The sequence below is a fragment of the Melopsittacus undulatus genome, chromosome Z (genome assembly GCF_012275295.1).
Source record: "Melopsittacus undulatus isolate bMelUnd1 chromosome Z, bMelUnd1.mat.Z, whole genome shotgun sequence".
Taxonomy (NCBI): domain Eukaryota; kingdom Metazoa; phylum Chordata; class Aves; order Psittaciformes; family Psittaculidae; genus Melopsittacus; species Melopsittacus undulatus.
This window is the reverse complement of record NC_047557.1, coordinates 20,387,957-20,407,182: the sequence shown is the minus strand read 5'-3', so window position 1 is coordinate 20,407,182 and position 19,226 is coordinate 20,387,957. Positions and strand designations below refer to the sequence as shown.

General features: G+C 37.2%; 1 protein-coding gene across 4 annotated transcripts in view; it reads left to right on the top strand.

The window, feature by feature from the left end:
• Positions 1-19,226, top strand: part of PDE4D (phosphodiesterase 4D) — a 397,194-nt gene that overhangs the window by 209,111 nt on the left and 168,857 nt on the right. The window contains exon 1 of one of the 4 annotated variants that reach the window (XM_034072752.1): positions 8,657-8,760. The exons of the other annotated variants lie outside the window; for them this stretch is intronic. Within the exon in view, the coding sequence (XP_033928643.1) occupies positions 8,672-8,760 (89 nt within the window). The 5' untranslated portion in view covers positions 8,657-8,671. Of the gene's footprint in view, positions 1-8,656; positions 8,761-19,226 lie in introns of those variants that run through there. 4 annotated transcript variants of the gene reach the window in all.

Sequence of the window (19,226 nt, the reverse complement as noted above, 5' to 3'; positions counted from 1 at the left end):
GAGCCCTAGATCAGAATGCCAAAATACTTTTGTGGCAGTAAGAATTTTCTCTTTTTTTTTTTTTTTGACAGAAGATAGCTATGATAGGTATCTTTTCTTTATGTGTTTTCTTACCATTACACTTTTTCCAGTTAAAATGGGGGTCTGAATTAGTGTTTCAAAACATTTAATAGGTCACTAGTATTCCCTAACAGATCATGCAAAACAAGATAGTAGATCTAGAGTTTGATATTTTATCATTTGCCTCTCTATGTGAAAGTTCACCCTCTTCTGTAAAAAGTCTTCTAGTGTTTAGTCCTGTTAACGTACACAAATTATTTCTATGAAAATGTTTAGAATTCTTTTCTTTATATTTAGCAAGTGAAGCATTTGTGGTAGTTTGTGATTGAACTATAGCTTCAATTCCTTGTGCGTTGTGAATTTCCTGACTGATAAGCAGCTTACTGCCTATTTCAAGTGAAGTTTCTCTTGCAAGATACCCAGAAGTTGCTTCATTTAGAAACAGCTCCCTCAGTATACTGCTGTGTTTTGCTCATTACTTTAGCAAAAATCATTGAACCATTGTATGTTAGAATTTGCTACTTATTTTGTCTTACCAAAAGTTCGAATTTGCTACTTATTTTGTCTTACTAAAAGTTCGACTAACCTGACAAGCAGATCCCTTTGTCTCTCTTTTGATCAGAATCTGAACTATTTCTTTTATCAGAAGAATGACCTAGTTAAGGATGTGTTTTTATTTTGGATGTATTTTCTGAGAGAAAAAGTTTTTATTATCTTGAACACTAGAGGGCATGAAAGCATGTTTACAGAGAGAGAGGAATGCTTTGCAAGTAAGTTAAAGCACTTCCAAAATCCATAGCTTTCATGATCTCAAAACCTATGGGAAGCTGGATAGGTTTACAGCATCCCAGTATCACTCAGGCAGGAAGGCACCTCTGATGCCAACTTCCTATTCCAGCAGGGACACCTGGAGCAGGTGGTCCAAGACTGTGTTGCTTGATAACTTTACAGCATTATTTGTAAATTTGATGTGTTCTGAACATGAAATGACCAAAAACATTATGCTTCGGTATTGTGTAAATTTTTATTAGAGTCAGGAAATCTTCACTAAATCATCATACTGAATTTTCTTCAGTCAACAACAAATGATCTAATATTAGTTTTGAATCTATTCGGCATTTTTTAGTAACTTGCAGTGCCAAGCATCACTTCTTTATTTCATCCTCTCCCGTGAAGTAATACTCATTATTTATGTGAGGAACTTTTATGATAGTACTTCATATACAAAATCTAAATTAAACTGTTCTTGTCATCTTATATTGCCATTCTTGTGCTAGGATTGTGGAATTAAATAAGTCACTGAAGATAAGGGAATAAATTATCACAATTTTAATTTTCAGAGACCTAAGGAGGAAATTAATGTGTAAAATTATACTGAAAAAATAATAAAAGGTATAATACTTTTTCCTAACTACAGTAAAATTCATTGTTTAAAGATTTTGTTGATATTACAGGTTTTGATTACATTAGAGTCATGTGTTAAGCAAGATTCCAGTCCTAATTCAGGTACTGATTTCCTTTTTAGTTTGGGTTAAATAGCTAAGTTTCCTACTTTGGCATCTATTTTGTTAAATAAGGAAATTCTTTTTATATCCAGCTGGATAATAAGTAGTTTCACAAATGAAGTTCGCTTTGAATGTAAAATGTGTAATTTGTCTGTTCAGTTAGTTTATGCAAGAAAATGATGGCCCTTCAGAGGAAGCTTGCTTTTTAAATCAATGTTTGTGTATTTTAGACAAGAAAGTTACCTCCACTCTTTTCTTGCAGGCAACACTTACAGGTTTTCCAGTGTCGTTGTCTGATATACTGGCTACCATTCCACTCACAGAATCACAGAATCCCAAGGGTTGTAAGGGATCTCGAAAGATCATCTAGTCCAACCCCCCTGCAAGAGCAGGGAAACCTAGGGTACATCACACAGGAACTTGTCCAGGCGGGCCTTGAATATCTCCAGTGTACTCTACTCATTTTCATGGGGTGTATTTTTCATGGAGGCTAAAACAAATCCACAGTTTGGCAATTCTCTAGCATAGGTCCTGGGCAGCTGTAATGCCTTTCTTCTAATTGTTCTTTTCTTTTGAATAAGACTTTCATGCATAACACAAATGTCTGTATTTAAGAACTTACTATAAATATTGTCTGTCGTCTTTGAAAGACAGATTAACTTGCCTATCTGAGCATCAAGAGAATTTACACATGCTTTTTAACTGTCACACTGACAAACAAGGCTGAGTTGCAAAGACTTCAGTACTAGGATTTCCCAAGTCATGCTAGCAGTGTTAATTCTACCTTCTCGTGCTCAGGCATTAAAGTAGGATCCTATTTCCATCTTTACAAAAGATCACTTGCTACTATATAGGATGCAAAGAGGATTGCTTATATGTGTTAATGGTAAATTCAGTAAATTAAAATGTAGACTGTAAAGCTTATCTTGATTCTTTCACATTTCAGTGGTATCCAAAGCTGTCCCTTTTTCGCCCTTGCCCTGATGCAGGACTTCTCAAATTAGCTCTGATCTAAGTGGCTCTGATGACACTTCTATTGCAGTCAGCTAGATGTAAAATGGGTTCCTGCCAAACAGTTCTTTAAATCCCTCTGAAAACGTAGTATTGGAAGTGTTCAGGGCAAGGAATTACTCTAATTCATTATTCTCTGACAGGTCTTTGAGGAATCAGAGGACTGTTTAATGTCCCTAGGAACAATTGAAAGCTGTCCTAGGTAATTTGCTAAATATACATTTGCTTATTTGTGAAATCAGCTGTCAATGACCAAGCTCCAAACATGAGTCAAAGGTGCATGGTAATCGTTTACAGAAGCTCTTCAATTTCATTTGTACTAAAATTAGGTTTCTCAGTAATTCCTGAGACACCATTTGTCCTTGAAGTATATTAGCATCCTTTGAAAGAATAGACAAATGAAAGAGCTTTGACTTCAGCAGTGTAATGACCACAACCTATATTAGGACAGTAGTATCTCTTTGCTTTGTCAGACTTTTTTTTTTTTGGGGGGGGGGAGGGGAGGATAGGGGGATGGGGGGTGGGGCATAAGTACAGGTCATAAAATTTATTGGAAAATGATCAGGAATTTCTGTACCATGTGTTATTTACTCTGGCTACTTTTTAAAAAAATTAATACTTTCAGCTGTGGCTTTCACAGGATTTTGTGTGTTGTAACTCATTAAGCTGCAGGTCAGTGTGCAGTGCTTGTGTAAAGGCCATAGATGAATGTATAATTCTGCACCAAGGATAACATCTGTCTGCAGAGGCTGCAGGAGTTTCCAATGAATTCAGAGAAAAAACTTCCTCAGTAAAATCTCTTTGTGCAACCTCCATGGAAAACCTGACTAGATGCATTTCAATAGCCTTAATATTCCTGCCTGATATAGCAGCTTCCTTTCCTTCATGACTAAACCAACTTATTCTGAGCTCAGGTTTCTCCTAGCTTTCACTCTGATATTCCCTTCTTGATGCTGTCACCTATAGTAGGTAGTGTCTGTATGTACGTTAAAGAAGGAGCTATCTGTTTAGGCCAGTACGGTTTATTTACAGAATCCATTGTGAGTGCGTGCTTGTGTGTACGTATTTGTATGTATTCCTTCTAAATAACTTTTAACACTGTTTGACTTCCACAAAATTGAATGGTTTTATAAGAATCTGGGAGATAACTAAACTGTTGCAAATTCACAATTGTAGTAGAATAGATTGGAAAAACACTCCAGAGTTTCTCTTTTGACAGAAGGGGTGCAGGCAATATTCAGTCTTAATTAGTGTTACTGTTAATCACCAAAAAATTCTTACAGGAGAGTATTCTTAGGAATGCTCCAATCTCGGAAATAATATCAGTGCTACAAACCACTTCAGAAACTTGTTCAAGTGAAAAGATCTTCCAGAACTACTCCCATTTAGCCACCTACAAAGCAGCCAGATTTTTAAACAGAAACAAGGCATGCAGAATTAAGTATTAAAGACAACAAGGGATGATAAGTAATAACAGTCAGAAAGAACTTGCAGTGCGGACAGATAATAGTCCTGGTGGAATCTTACTTAAGCTTAACAAAATAGTCAGAACATGCATTTTTTTTTATGCTTATGGAGGACTGAACAAAATGTACTCGACTTTTGAGGGTTTAAAAGTTCAGACTGCAGTTTTTAATACTCAAAGTCAGAATTAGGTGTGATGTTTTCTGCTGGGGTGATTCTGTTTTTCAGGTGGAAAAGGAATACTTCAGTGTTCAGGATACTTCTTTCAGGATAAATACCTGTGTTATGAAAGTATAACATTCTGAACAGAAATGATATAAAAATACAAGCTAGAAGAAATTTTACAAAAATCAATTTCAAGTCATTTAACCACTAAATGAAAAATGGAAAATAATTTTATTTCATTCTAATTGTTTTCTATTATTAGCCTTCCAGCATAAACTTTTACTGAAGTAGCTCCATATGAAACTCTAATTGCTACCAGGGAAAATTAAAATGCAAGTTTATCCTATATTTAAATGCTTTACTCCTAACTTGTTTTCTCAGTTGTCTTTCATTCGTGTCTTGGTAATGGCAAGAGAGGGGAGAAAAAGCTAGAAAAACATCTTGTAATAAAATGTGCATAAATATTATTAAACTGTTTACAATTCAGATTGTGCAAGCCATCTCTTTGAAATAATGAGTAAATATTTGATTTTAGCTACATAATATTCAATGGCATTTTGTTTAGAAATGTCCAACTAAACTATGAGGCAGTGTTTGAAAACAGAAAGGGTAGCTCTGGGAGAAGCATCTGTAAAATGCCCTATACTAATATAAACCATTCCATCCTTTGTAATGACCCCTGTTTGAACTCGTTCAGAGCTTCCAATTGATGATAATTAAACCACAAAGTTAATGTGTTGCTACTGTCACAATACTACCTGTAATATCCTTTTTCTCAAAGTAGAACACTGCATACAGTAGAACAGGGCAGAGGATTTGGGAAAGCTGCCTGGAGCACAGATGCACTCTGCAGGAGCCACGAAGGGGGCATGCAGGAAAGACCCGTTGCTTTCCATGACTTACAGAGTAGTAACTTCAAGTGTATTTTTTTTTTCTTTTTCCTACATCTACTCTTAATTCATCTGTCGAAACAGGAACCAATGGCCCTGTTTAATTTCCCATGTTGCTCAAGAGGCAGTTGGTTGAGATGCAGCCCCTGTGCCCACTGGCATAATGCTCTAACAAGTGTAATGCTCTAACAAGTGTAACATCTATCCCATGACCTGCTTAGGATGGCACATGTCAAAGGCAGTTGATGGAGCTGACCTATGAGTTTGTCACAGGTTGTACCTGACTAATGAGACTGAGGCATGATGGGGAGGCTACTTAACGAAACATTCTTAGGAGCTGTAGTATCCAGGTCCAGGCTATACTTCTGTCATGTGCTGTTGAACACCATGATCTATCATATGTCCCAGTGCTGTAGTGGGCTCCTATCATATGACCCAAAGTGTGGAGCAGGTTTATAGTACAGTGGAGATATCTGTAAAAATACCACTGGCCACCACTGGCGAGCCTCCTGGCTGCAAAAGCCGCAATTGTTTGAACTTTGGATACTTTGAGCGGAACTTACTTAGGGATAAAATGTAGCCCTTTGAGTTCTAAAATATGTCAGGACATAACTGGGAAAGTGAACTGTGTCTGTAAAGATATTTATGTTTATCAACAGACCTGCTTACTTACAAGAGATTTTACACTTACATGTCTTCAACTGAAAAAAAAAGAAGTCTAATTTCATGTGGCTTTGTGTGTTAATTATTAATTTGTTTCACATTTTTAATTACATAAAATATTATTGTGCTATTCATTTATATGAACCGTTTGAAAATTAAATAGTTTACATTATCTTGGATAATGTAGTTTACATATCTGGGAGAACAGTAAAAGAAATATTTCTTTAATAATTGACTCTATACCTTCTGTAAACCTGAAGCCATCAATAATGGTGCGCTATAGTGGTGAAACTGACCAGCTAACAGTGTAAATGCTGATATCCCAATATCTGTCAAAAATGTAGAGCAAAATTTGCAATCACAACACTGAATAGATTTATAATGTTTATAAATGTTTATTACAGTATGCATTTCTATGAGATCTGGGTTATCACTGAGTGCAGTTGTTGATTTTACCTCTTTCATATAAAACTTGATATCCTTTACTTACACTATTGAGCTATTTTAAAAAAAGTACTGCCTGAAAATAACTTCAAATCATTTTATGTCCTTTGAGTGCTTTCAGAAATGTTTTCTTTTTCTCTGAAAAAATGCAGGAAGAGCCTAGTAACTTCTGTGTAAAAGTCAAGGTGTATTACAGTTGTCTTCTCTTTCATTTCCTCGAATTTCCACAAACACTGTGATTTGTCATGATACAGTGATCTACTGCATGGAAGTGTATAGTGACAGTAAGTGTTTTTGATATCAAGGTACAAATTTAGTCTTTAGTAATCTTGTAAGAAGCTTATTTCTGTGACCTTATTGTGGTGGGCTGCATTAGAAGGTTTAGTGTAATAGTGAAAGAAGGGCACTTAGGAGGAGGAAAGAGAGCTCATATTAACCATGTTTGGTTCAGAGTTTTTCTAAAAAATTTAAATAAAACCAAATGCTGTTTCTATATTAATGTGTTGTATAAAATCTGTTTTAGAAACAAATGTGAAAAGGAAGCATACCTGGAAATATTATTTAGGATGCAATTTTAAAAATGCAGCCAATCTGGGTTTTATTTGCCAGAAAATGAATATTGATTTTTGCAATTCAGTATTATCATCTAGGTATGTTTTAAAATTATCTATTTTGCCACTCAAATTTTAGTGATATCGTAATTGTGAAGATCACTATATCTTATGATACCCAGAGACCACCTTACTTGGTGGCATGACCATTGTCATTGTTGGAGTCATCACAATTCTATTGCTGTGGAAATCAAATGCTATATTATTGTAATTTACTTATATAGTTTATTCTCTAAACTGCTCAAAACTAATGTGACTTTTTTCCTGGAAACAGTGACTTTGGCTATGAATCCCATATATGCAAAATTCATTCCATGTTGTGAAGAGACTTATAGTCATTTGACCCTGTAGTTATTTGTCAGTGTAACAGAAGAGAAATGGTTTCTCCAGAGAGAAAATATAACCAGTTATGTTATATTTATAATTTTTCTGAAGAATATATCATACTATCCTTTACCATGAAAATAAGACATTTCATCAAATAATTGACTGATAGACATATTTTATGTCTGGAAATCTATTTTTCTAATTCTCTGACCTTTTTCAGTAAAGCCCTGTGTAATACTAAATTTTCACTTGTAACCTTGCTCTGGGTGAATACTCAATTTCTCATTCATCAACTTCTTTATGAATAAAACTATCTGGGTTAGTTTTGTTTCAAAGATAACCTGAACCAGAGAATCCTGTGCTTACTACTGCTGGGAAATCATAGCCACATTAAGAACTGTTAGAGGAAATAATGGTGGCCTCTGTGGCATGACCTCAGCTGGTGTCAGAATTGAATTGTAGGCTCTTGCTTGCCTCCTGTGCTACTAGCACTTGACTGAAACAGATGCATGCAAGAGTGGGGGCTTGGATTAAAAATTAAGAAAAATTAAGAAAAAAAAAAAACAAAACAAAAAAATCCCCAAAATCCCTAAACAGCAAAGGAATCAACAAAAGACAACAAACTGGAATGACCCCAGTTAGCAGGGAGCTGAAGTCAGTTCTCAAAGTCACTGTGGTAATTCAGTACAGGCAGTGATGTCTTTGAGAAAAGCTGCAAAGAAGCCTGAAAATTATCTGCAAGTCTGAGACATACTTTCTTAGAGTGGCTAATCTCTCGTAGATGATTAGGCCCTTTCAGAAAAGCTACTTAATGTTATAAATTGATTCTCTTCAGAAACTATGAGGAAGGAAGACACACTTGGAGAGAGTTAAGAATTAAACAAAGAGACAATTGAGGGGTTTGTGGCCATGTTTTCAGTAGCACTTATACTCCCTTTTTACTAGCTCCTTCCTGTGCTGGAGGGACACACTGGGGGACATAGTGGATTTTGGTTTGGGCTTTTATTTGGGGGGGGTCTTTTTTTTTCCTTTTCTTTTTCTTTTTGTTTTGCATATGCCTCAGCTGTCTGATGTCAGCTAAAGCAGTTTGTTCAAATGTAATCTATGTTAAAAATGCTTAAATACTTTCAACAGACTGTTAAGAGTTTGAAGGCTTTTGTCTGGGCAGCAGTGAATAATCAGAGCATTGGCTATTTCTGGTCTGTCTTAGCTTTACAGTTCTGCTCTTTAGTAGTTGCTATAACTATCCAAGGGTTTACCGTAAGAGTTCTCACTTGAATAATGCGATAAGAGCCCTGAATATAGAAAACGCTCATGCAAAGGGCAAGTCTCATGCAGCAGGAAATCCCAGTTATCCCTTCTAGCCTGTACTCTCAGCCAGCCCCATCTCTGCCAAAGCATACCATAGGAAAAGGACGTTCCCTTACACTGTTACAAGTGCTTCATGACTACTGCAGGGCACCTCCAGCACAACTGTCCTTCTTCCCCTCAGGGATATACTTTTTAGACCATTTTAGAATTGATTTTGCCAATGGCCTTCCTGTGGGATCCTTTTGGAGCCTATATCCCTCGTCCATCTCCAAGAAATAAGATGAGATTTCGCTTTTTGAAGTCCTACAGGTATCTCATCCAGTGGCTTATGGTGCAATTGACAGTGATAACCGTTGCAGCTGTGGCTCTTTTTTACTCTTCTGTAGGATTATAGTACATAAAAATTTGGAAATGTATTAATTGTGACTCTTGAGTTGCTAAAGGTTTTGCTGAAAATGTATATCAGGAAAATATGAATTGTTTCTGTGTGACTGGAAAAAATATTTCAAGTAGCATGTGGATATGTAGCATTTCAAGTGGCATAGGATATGATTTTTTTATTATTAATTTACATAAATATAGCACATTGTCTAATGTTGGAATCTAACAAAGTGATAATAGTCTTAAAATTTGTTAATAAAAAAAAAAGCAAGGAACTTTTATCTAAAATCCAGAGGTGTGAGTGAATTTTGTCTTATCATAGAGAAAATGTTACATGTTTGTTTTTCAGGAGCTTTAGCATGAGGTTGAGGATGATTTTATAAAACCTGGATCATAGTTGTTTTATTGAATGTAAGCCATTACTGTTGTCACTATTTAATTTAACAAGTTCTGATAGAAGAGGATTAAAAATCCTTAATATACATATTGCCATGTCACTGCTATGGCTCCATTCACACTGTAGGTTATATTTAGAAATCCACTACAGAATTTTACAGTACTCAGTCCCTATGTAATTTAATAACCTTGTTTATGTCAACTGACAGTTCTACTCACGTTACTCAACTATCTGATGTCAAGGAGCTTTGGTTTCTAAAATTGAATACCTGGTAGTACCATCCAGGCTTTCCATGATGAACATTGTTTAGCAAACCATGCTTTTCTACTTCATAATCTCATTTTAAATTGTGATGTTCGCCACGATTTTTAATTTATTTTCTTTTGCTACATTTTAGGCAAACCATTATGTTTCTTCAGTGGGATATTCAGAATCTATTGATTAAATGGATCATTGTGTTTTAATTTCCACATTTCATTTCTGGGAGATTCTGTGGTACACTGATGCCCCATTATAGTCGAAGAGTGACTTGAGTTTCTTTGCTGATCAGCAACTGCTGAATTTTGCATCTTTCAGAAGGTGGAAGAGGCAGGCTAATCCAAGTTTTCCCAGAGTAGGAAAAAAAGTATTCCTGGAGATAGCTCAATTTCTCTATGGAAAACTAGAATGCAGTGCAGTCACTTTAGAGTTCCTCCTCTTCTGCTCCATCAAATAAACCATACCTTACAGCCTCAACAAATAGGACTGAGCAAAAACAGGATAGCAGACCAAAGGAACTAGTACCAATTCACTGATGATTCACTATACGGCAGAACTGCAAGTATTCACAGTATTAGATGCAAAGCCAAGGCCATGAGTGGGTACTTCCCAGATAAGGAAAGTCAGGAAACGGCCAAACCATTTCACAATTTCATTATATTTTTGCAGGCTGGAAAATAACTGTTTAGTTTTGTAGGGAAGTGTGCCCATCCCACTCTGCAACATGAACATTCTTCAAGTCCAATAGAAACAAAATGCTTGCTAATCTTTATTATGTTTCCAGAACCCACAGACAAGCTCACCTCTTTTCCTTTGGTGTTATTTTTTTTTCCTGTTTTGTTGGGGGTTTTTTTTCCCTCTTTAAAGCCTTGAGTCTCTCTAAAATGAAGCACACCTCATTTACTGAAATGCAGACGGAAGTCATGTTTCCTCCTGCATTCAGCTTTGCTCAGGAAAATACCACTATATATGACTGAGTCTTAATAGTAGCACAGTTACACTTCAGAGCCTCCCAAGACCTCTGAAGAGTGGATGGAGACACAAGGTTTCTTTGTGACTTCTAAATCCTGTCACACATGGATGAAGAACTAAAGCACATATCAAAATTTCCTGCACAGAACTGAGATGTATGAATAAGAACATGTTATATGACACTCAATTCTGCTAGATGCTAAACTCAAACCGACTTAATGACAGGTCCTCAGGACCACTTAGAAGATCTGTTGGAGGCAGCAGGATCTGCCCTCGTTGGCTGGCTGATCCTTAAGTTTTTTTAAAATGAAGGAGTTGTGAAGAACTCAGAGTGAAAATCTGCTGGGTAAAACCTGTTTGTGGAGACACTTTTGTAGAGTGCAAGCTCCAAAGTAAAATGGGTGTTATGGAGACATTATGCTGGCAATAATGTGCATTAAATTGGGTAATCAAAGAATTAATAAGGTAGTTAAATTACTGCAGTGTCAGTGAACTACCTCTTTGTTTGGTTTCCTACAAAGATACATTTCCTGAGACAGTAACCATGAAACTTTCCTCTTCATAGGGGAAAGAAAGAAAGGTTCTTTGTTGTTTTGTGTGAGCTTCTTTTGTTCCTTCCTCTGCTTTCTTTCTGTTTTTCTTCTTTGGCTGCCATCTGGCGTATTTCCCTGGACCAGAGGGATGGTCATGTGGCTGAAGCTACTGCCAAGACAGCTTCTGCAGCCAGCTGCTCATGGCATTTAGTACATAAGGAGGCAGATTCCCTACTGCCAGATAATTGTACTCCAAGCCACTAAGCCCTTGGGAGCTGGGCTGGAAAGTGGAATCTTTGTCTCAAAGTGCAATTTTCAGGAATCCCTTCTCTAAGAGGGATTTCTTAATGATGTCAAAGCTTTCTTAGTGAGCAAAGTATAATGTTTGAGGTTTTTTTGTTATTATAAGCCGTTCCATGAAATGCGAATAGAAAACAGGTTAAAGTTTATTATTTTATTTATTAGGGATTAGAATCCCAGCAGGCTGGAACTGGATTAGGTTTTTTTTAATTAGTTATTCAACACTGTCTTGGAACTAAAATATTTGAGTGCACAAGTGTGGACTTTTTTAGTGAACATGATGAGTCACACAGTTGATTTTATATTCAGCTCAGAAATTCTGTAATTCAGAATATGCCATGTCTCTTTCACCATTAAAATGATGTTTTGAGTCTCACTCAGACTTATTTCAGACAAATCTGCATGCCAAAACATCATCATACCCAATTCAGACATTTGGTGGTGTTAATTTGAAATCTTGGGCAAAGTGGCAAAATAGCAAGTCATATTAGGTAGGTTAAGTCAGGTTAAGCAGCACTAGGAAGCCAGGTGCAAGTGAGTCATACTTGACTCTTATTGTTGCTGCAGACTTACATCCTTGACAGAACTGCCTAGAGAGTCCTTGGATGGGATCATAGAATCATAGAATCATAGAATAGTTAGGATTGGAAAGGACCTTAAGATCATCTAGTTCCAACCCCCCTGCCATGGGCAGGGACACCTCAGACTAAATCCTGTCACCCAAGGCATCATCCAACCTGGTCTTGAACACTGCCAGGGATGGAGCATTCACAACCTCCCTGGGCAACCCATTCCAGTACCTCACCACCCTCACAGTAAAGAATTTCCTCCTTATATCAAGTCTAAATCTACTGTTTAAGTTTCAACCCATTACCCCTTGTCCTATCACTACAGTCCCTAATGAATAGTCCCTCCCCAGCATCCCTGTAGGCCCCCTTCAGATACTGGAAGGCTGCTATGAGGTCTCCATGCAGACTTCTCTTCTCCAGGCTGAACAGCTCCAACTTTCTCAGCCTGTCTTCTTATGGGGGGTGCTCCAGTCCCCTGATCATCCCCGTGGCCTCCTCTGGACTTGTTCCAACAGTTCCATGTCCATTTTATGTTGAGGACACCAGAACTGCACACAATACTGCAAGTGAGGTCTCCCAAGAGCAGAGTAGAGGGGCAGGATCACCTCCTTTGACCTGCTGGTCATGCTCCTCTTGATGCAGCCCAGGATACAGTTGGCTTTCTGGGCTGCGAGCACACACTGAAGCTGGCTCATGTTCATTTTCTCATTGACCAACACCCCCAAGTCCTTCTCCGCAGGACTACCATGAATTTCCTTTTTGCCCAACCTGTAGCTGTGCCTGGGATTGCTCCAACCCAGGTGTAGGACCTTGCACTTGCCATGGTTTAACTTCATGAGGTTGGCATCAGCCCACCTCACAAGCATGTCAAGGTCCCTCTGAATGTCATTCCTTCCCTCTAGCGTATCAACAGAACCACACAGCTTGGTGTCATCGGCAAACTTGCTGAGGGCACACTCAATTCCATTGTCCATGTCAGCGACAAAAATATTAAAGACCGGTCCCAACACCAATCCCTGAGGGACACCACCTGTTACTGGTCTCCAGCTGGACATTGAACCGTTGACCACAACTCTTTGAGTGCGACCATCCAGCCAGTTCTTTATCCACCGAGTGGTCCACCTATCAAATTGATGTCTCTCCAGTTTAGATACAAGGATGTCATGTGGGACAGTGTCAAACGCTTTGCACAAGTCCAAGTAGATGACATCAACTGCTCCACCCCTGTCCATCACTTTTGTACCCTAACCCTTACCCTAACCCTAACCTATGGAAGAGAGTCTGCAAAAAGGTAAAAGTCATGGCTTGAGATAAGTTCAATAACTGAAATGAGGAAAATTATTATTAGAATAATAACAACAGTAACAACAACAGTAATAGCAATGACAATGAAAAGAGACTAGTAAACCCCAAGAAAGACAAAGGATGCATAATACCACTGCTCACAATGCACAAAACAATTGCTCATCACCCACTGGCCAATGCTCAGGTCATCCCCAAACAGCAGTCATCCCCTCTCAGCCAGCTTCCCCCAGTTTATGTACTGAGCATGATGTTCTATGGTGTGGAATATCCCTTTGGCTAGTTTAGGTCAGGTGTGACTGGCAGAGCATGAAAGACTGAAAAGTCCTTGGTCAGGGTAAGCGCTACTTAGCAACAAGTAAAACATCAGTGTGTTATCAACTCGGATTGTTTTCAGACTAAAGTCAAAACACAGCACTGCACCAGGTGCTAGGAAGAAAACTAACTCTACCCCAGCCAAAACCAGGACACATGTTTGAATGTTTCAGCTTTTGTTTAAATGTCTCACATGTAGTTGATCCTCGGATAGGCTGAGTGAGTCTGTCACAGTGGGACAGGTACAGTCTGTCAGAGTTTCTTACTTCAGTTTTAGACTAGCATTACCAGAGTTCCTGGTAATGCCACAGATGTTATGTGGGATTTTTTTGCTGTTGCTGCTGTCTTGGAAGTGATTTAGCTAGTGTGAAATAAGAAGAAAACTGAAGTATATCTATTGGGATTTTATCAACAAGGTTTTTTCAATTTATGCTTAAGTAACTTCTAACAATGTAAGCCAGAACCTGTATGAAGAACTGTTAGGTTATACACAGTGAAGTGAATTATGATGTCTTGGTACAGTTTACAATAAATAAATGCCTGGGCTTTGCTGTTTGTGGCTGAAACAATCCCCACAGAAAGCTGGCCTCCCAGGTTGGGCTGGGAGCAGAAATTATCATCCCTTGGGATGCAGAAAAAGATCACGCTAACCATCAACACCAGAAAATAGTCTGATTTATAAATTTTAGATGCCCATGGATATTTATGTTAATATCAGGAATAACAGACTTGCAATTCCCTGATGTATAACAAATTCTAGGAGCACTATAAATAGATCTGTCATTCAGTCTGATACCAGATACATCAGGAACAAGCTGACACTAGTTCAGCATGTACCATGTCAAAATGTTGTAATTAGTTTTTAGATACTGCATTTAAAGAGAAGAAAAGTGGTGCAGGGTTAACCTACCAATGCGTTTTATGTCACTGAAGAATATATTTACTCCCATCATGGATCTGGGGGTAGGGGGAAATACTCGTACCCACCTAGAAGGGTCCAGCACACACACCAGTCTGGTGTCCTTAGCTGCAGGGGCATTGTTATTTTTCATGTCAGAGCTGGTCATGCAGAGTAATGCAGCTCCTGGTCTGTGGCATCAGCCAGCAACAAAAGTTTGAGAGAGAACCATAAAAAAATTGGTGGCTACAGCAGAATCTTCCTTGAGGTAGAATCTCCTCAACATCTTCATTAGTTTCCTATGTGTGAATCCAGAATTCTCCTTACTGTGTGTACTTCTTACTCTAATAAGTCTGGGTATTTTATTTATTCACACCAAAGTTTGATAGTTTTTTGATTTAAAAGTTGCTGAACTTCTGGCTTCAGCAGTATCTTTTGATAGTCACTTCCCCAGGTGAGCTCAATGTGGTGTGATGTGATCAGCTTTCTAACTAATATATTCTGATATATTCGGAGCCTCTTTCACATGGAAAGATTTTGTGTCCTTATCATTCATGTTGCATACCTTTTAACCTCTCCTCCTGTTGCAGTGCTCCTTCTAATGTAATGACTGGAAGTAAACCCAGAGCTTCTGACAGGTACACATGGTCTAGATGAATTCTAATATTCCTATTCTCATGGAAATACAATTTTAAAAATATTTCTATTATTATCCTCTATCTCTCTTTTGATATAATTGAACAGGTTTGCTGATTAACTCATTTTGAGTAATGAGCAAAAGCCTCCCATTCCATTAAACATCTGGTAGTGTCTGTACTGTCCAGACTAGATATTCTGTGGTTTTAACCAGAAGGTTTTACTTCCATTACTATGTACTTTTTCTCTTGTTCCATGTCTGCATATTCTCTTTCCTCTGAGAGAAGTTTACAAGGACACAGTATTGAGTGAAGGCAACAGGGATCATTCCAAGAAGTAAAATTTCAATCTCACTGAAATTTTCCCTTTCTAAAAGAAAAGAAATCCCTCATGGTGAATAGCAATTTTACACAATATTCCATTGGAAGAATTTTATATTTTTTAAAAAAGATACTGAAATATAAAATGGAATTTAGGATTTTATAGCTTCTCCAGGATTTCTTACTTGTTAGGAGGTTAGAAAGTCCTTCAGGCAAGCTGCCAAAATTCGGGCAACCACAGAAACTGGAAGACTCAGCAAAAGGAAGAGACAGATGCTTCCCATTAATGTGCTTATACAGTTGCTTCCCATCAACATACTCATACAGTTGCTCATTATATTTATGTATATTATATATACAATATGCACACACACATACACATGTGAGTGTATATATGTATCCTACATTAAAGTGAACAAACTGTCAGAAGTTTGCCAGGAAGAAGCTGAATACACAGTACTCACGTTATTGTTTGCCCACATGAACTTGGCTTTCATTTATTTATTTTACCTTTGCAACATTTCCAGTCAATCCTTAGCTATTTGGTGGCTGTTGAAGTTGTAAAAGCAAAATGACACAGCAGAGCAAACAACAGCAAAGCCTAAGAATATCTATCATCTCTCCCAAGCAGGGTCAGATAAACTCCTGTTAACACTAGCTGAAGTTATTTAGCTAGTGAAGAAACCAAAAATGGAAGAAAGCAAAACTACTTAAATGGGATATAATTGCCTCCAGATGGAGAATGTGAGACATCATATTTTCTTGGTTATAACAGATGTAGATGAAGCAAAAAGACAAATACAAAAAGAAAAATAACTCCAGCTTGAGCTATGTCTGTATTTAATATACCCTTGAATACAACTTAATCTGGGAACCCTGGGAATACAACTTAATTTGAAGTTACCAAGAAGTAAACCCTACCAGATACTTCAGTGTCCTCATAACACTTCATCTGGAGGCACCTTTTCCTTACTCAAGCCCTTTCCAGATTGCACCGGCAACCCTTGTTGTAAGCTGCTACAGAAGTACTAGTACCAAACAAAAATACTCGGACAGTTTGACACTCTTCAGTGACTTTCCACTTTGTTGGGAATTCTCTTATCTCCTGTGGGAAGCCTCTCACCTGCAGAGAAAACACAGGGAGTTCAAAAGTTTGCCAGTTTCTTAAGTGATGAATCTGCTTCTATATATGACCATTTTAGGTTTAAAGAGCACAAGGAGGACGGATAGGTAGCTAAGGCTTTCATCCCTTCTAAAGGGAATGCATGTCTAGGGAACAGTACATCAGGTTGGTTTGTTTTGGGGATAGGTTTGAGTTTGGGTAGGTTTTTGTTGCTGGTTTTTTTTTTTTTTTTCCAGATTCGAAACACTCTAGTTTCTTCTGCTCAATTTAAATTCAGTTTTCCTTCTAATAAACAGAAATGAGGCAATACATGAAACTCAGCATTGCCAATAAAATACTGCATATTGAGCAGAATCTGATTCTCAGAGAGCTCTGGTATAAGGCAAAAGTATCATGTAGCACTGTGCAAATGATGCAGTTTTTTACATTCATGCATATGACACTAATAGCTGTGGACATTTTCTTATGTTTCCTTGGTTTTTCTCAAGTGTGTGAAACATGTTTCATCTTCTAGGTGACAGTCCAGGTGCATAATTTTTTCCCTGCTTTTTGCTCCTCTTCCTCATAAATAAAAAGAAAATGGAAATACTGTCACACCACATTATATGGGAAAAGCAGAGTAGTCAGCTGTTTTAAGCAACAAAGTTCATCTGCTTTATATCATGCTTTGGAAGCTAAGCCAAATGCTTCAACATCATTTGCACTCCACTGAACTAGGGGCTGAACAGTCAGAAAACATATAATTTGAAAACTGGGGTATGTCTGTAAAACAGTAGAAGTTAAATCCACTGAGTTAGGCTTTTGCTCATGGCAGAGGAGAAAATTAAGTTTCTTTAAACACTGTCTAAGGAAAATAGTCCCATGAATTGGAGATGTGAGATATCTAGAAGTAATGGGCTCCTGAACAGAAGCATCATTGGCATCTGAAATTCAGGCAGAAGTTTGCATTATACTTGCATGCATGGATAATCATGTAAGGTTTATGAAACAAAATATTGATTTTGCAGATATTTTTCTATTTCAAACAGAAGGGAACAATAAAAAAAAAAGAAAAAAAAACCCAGACGTTCATGTAATTTCATAACATTAATCCCAGCATCCCAGATTCCCCTTAATGAGGGAATCATGTACTCTTAATGTGCGTTTAAGTTGCAAACTGTATTTGTTCCATGTTTCCTCTTGGCCACGCTGTCTAAGTTCTCTCCCACATGGCACAATAGAGTTCATCCTGGAACATGGCATGTTTTAAGGCTTATCTAAATTTGGCATAAAAATACATGTAGTTCTGTTTTCTGATAAATTCTGCTCAGAATCATAGAAAACAGAAAGAATTCTAGCCAGAATGGTTTTATAGTGCAAATACAAACACATATTAATGTCAGAGTAATACTTTTAATAGATAAGAATATTAATGATGTAACACAGATGGTATACTAATAATACTTGGGCCCACTAGCAAAATGTAGTGTGATCTCATTAAAAGTCTGTTTCAAGACACAGGCAAAATTTCATCCACTGTGATCCACCAAGAGCTAAAGTTTTTATGCCACAGTTCTTCCTGCTTGGCTATCCCTGCTACCATACCATAAAAAGATACAAAATTTTAATTATGCCGTGCATAGTTTTCAGTCTGGATTCCTAAATACGCCAGATATTAACCTCCTATTAACATGCAAAACTCACCAGCCTCATATTCCCTGATACTCTAAAGATGTAACTTTCCAAGCTGTAAAATGGGACTGTTTTAAAATGGAAGGAAAGTAGCAGACAATCCTGGAAAAGCTGTGCTCTCTCTTTCCACTGAGAGATTTGCTAAATTTTCTCTCCACTCTTTCAAAAGAAGAGTTGTTCTTTGACCACGTAGATATTTCATACTTTGGTCCATTCATTTTAAATTTATTTGTTGTTTTGATTGCAGTTTATAAATAGGTAACAGAAGTTTAAATAAAGGAGGATAAAAAGCAGTTGGTGAATGTCAGTAAAAATTCTTTATTACAGTGCAGAACTGTCTGATGGAGCTGCAGTTTGCCTGTTTCTTAACTTTTATAAAGAGAAATAAAAGGAAGTTGCTCACAATTTTTTGTAAATATTATCTAATGGGGTACTTCTAAGCAGTTTAGGTAACATTTCCTTTTGGTACAATATATTTTCTTGGTCCTGGAACATTTAATTCACGTTTCCATGTCATGCACTCTGTTACTGTAAAAGGATAAAACTGCACTTAAGTATACACTGTTTCAGTAAGACAAGAGCCTCTTCATGCTGGCTCTTGGGGTTTACAAAGTTGCTTCCCTTAAAATAGCTGGTTTAGGAGTTATGGTAATAATGTAAAGCACTGTAAAGCAGTTTAAGGCAACAATCTAAAGCATTCTTAGGCATCTGCATTTGAAACCCTACAGCTTGTGTCCTAACTTTGGTGTAGCATCATGATTTTTAGATTTATACTAGACAGTTCAGGAAAGTGAAGTGTGAGTATACTGTTGGAAAGATACTACAGCTCTACATAATTAAGGGAAGAGGTTTTTTTGTCAATAAATTTTACATCTGTAATTTAAGAAAAATTTTATTTTCTATTATGTATATATTCTATTCTCATATATGGTGTATATCTATATAATAGAGTATATACTCTATTTTTATATTCTATTATGTATATACTCTATTACGTATAACCTAAATAACATTTTAATTACAGCTATTATCTATTCCTTCACTGAAGTCATTGCAGAATTTCTGCCATGTTTAGGGAACTTATTTGTGGCTAATAAATT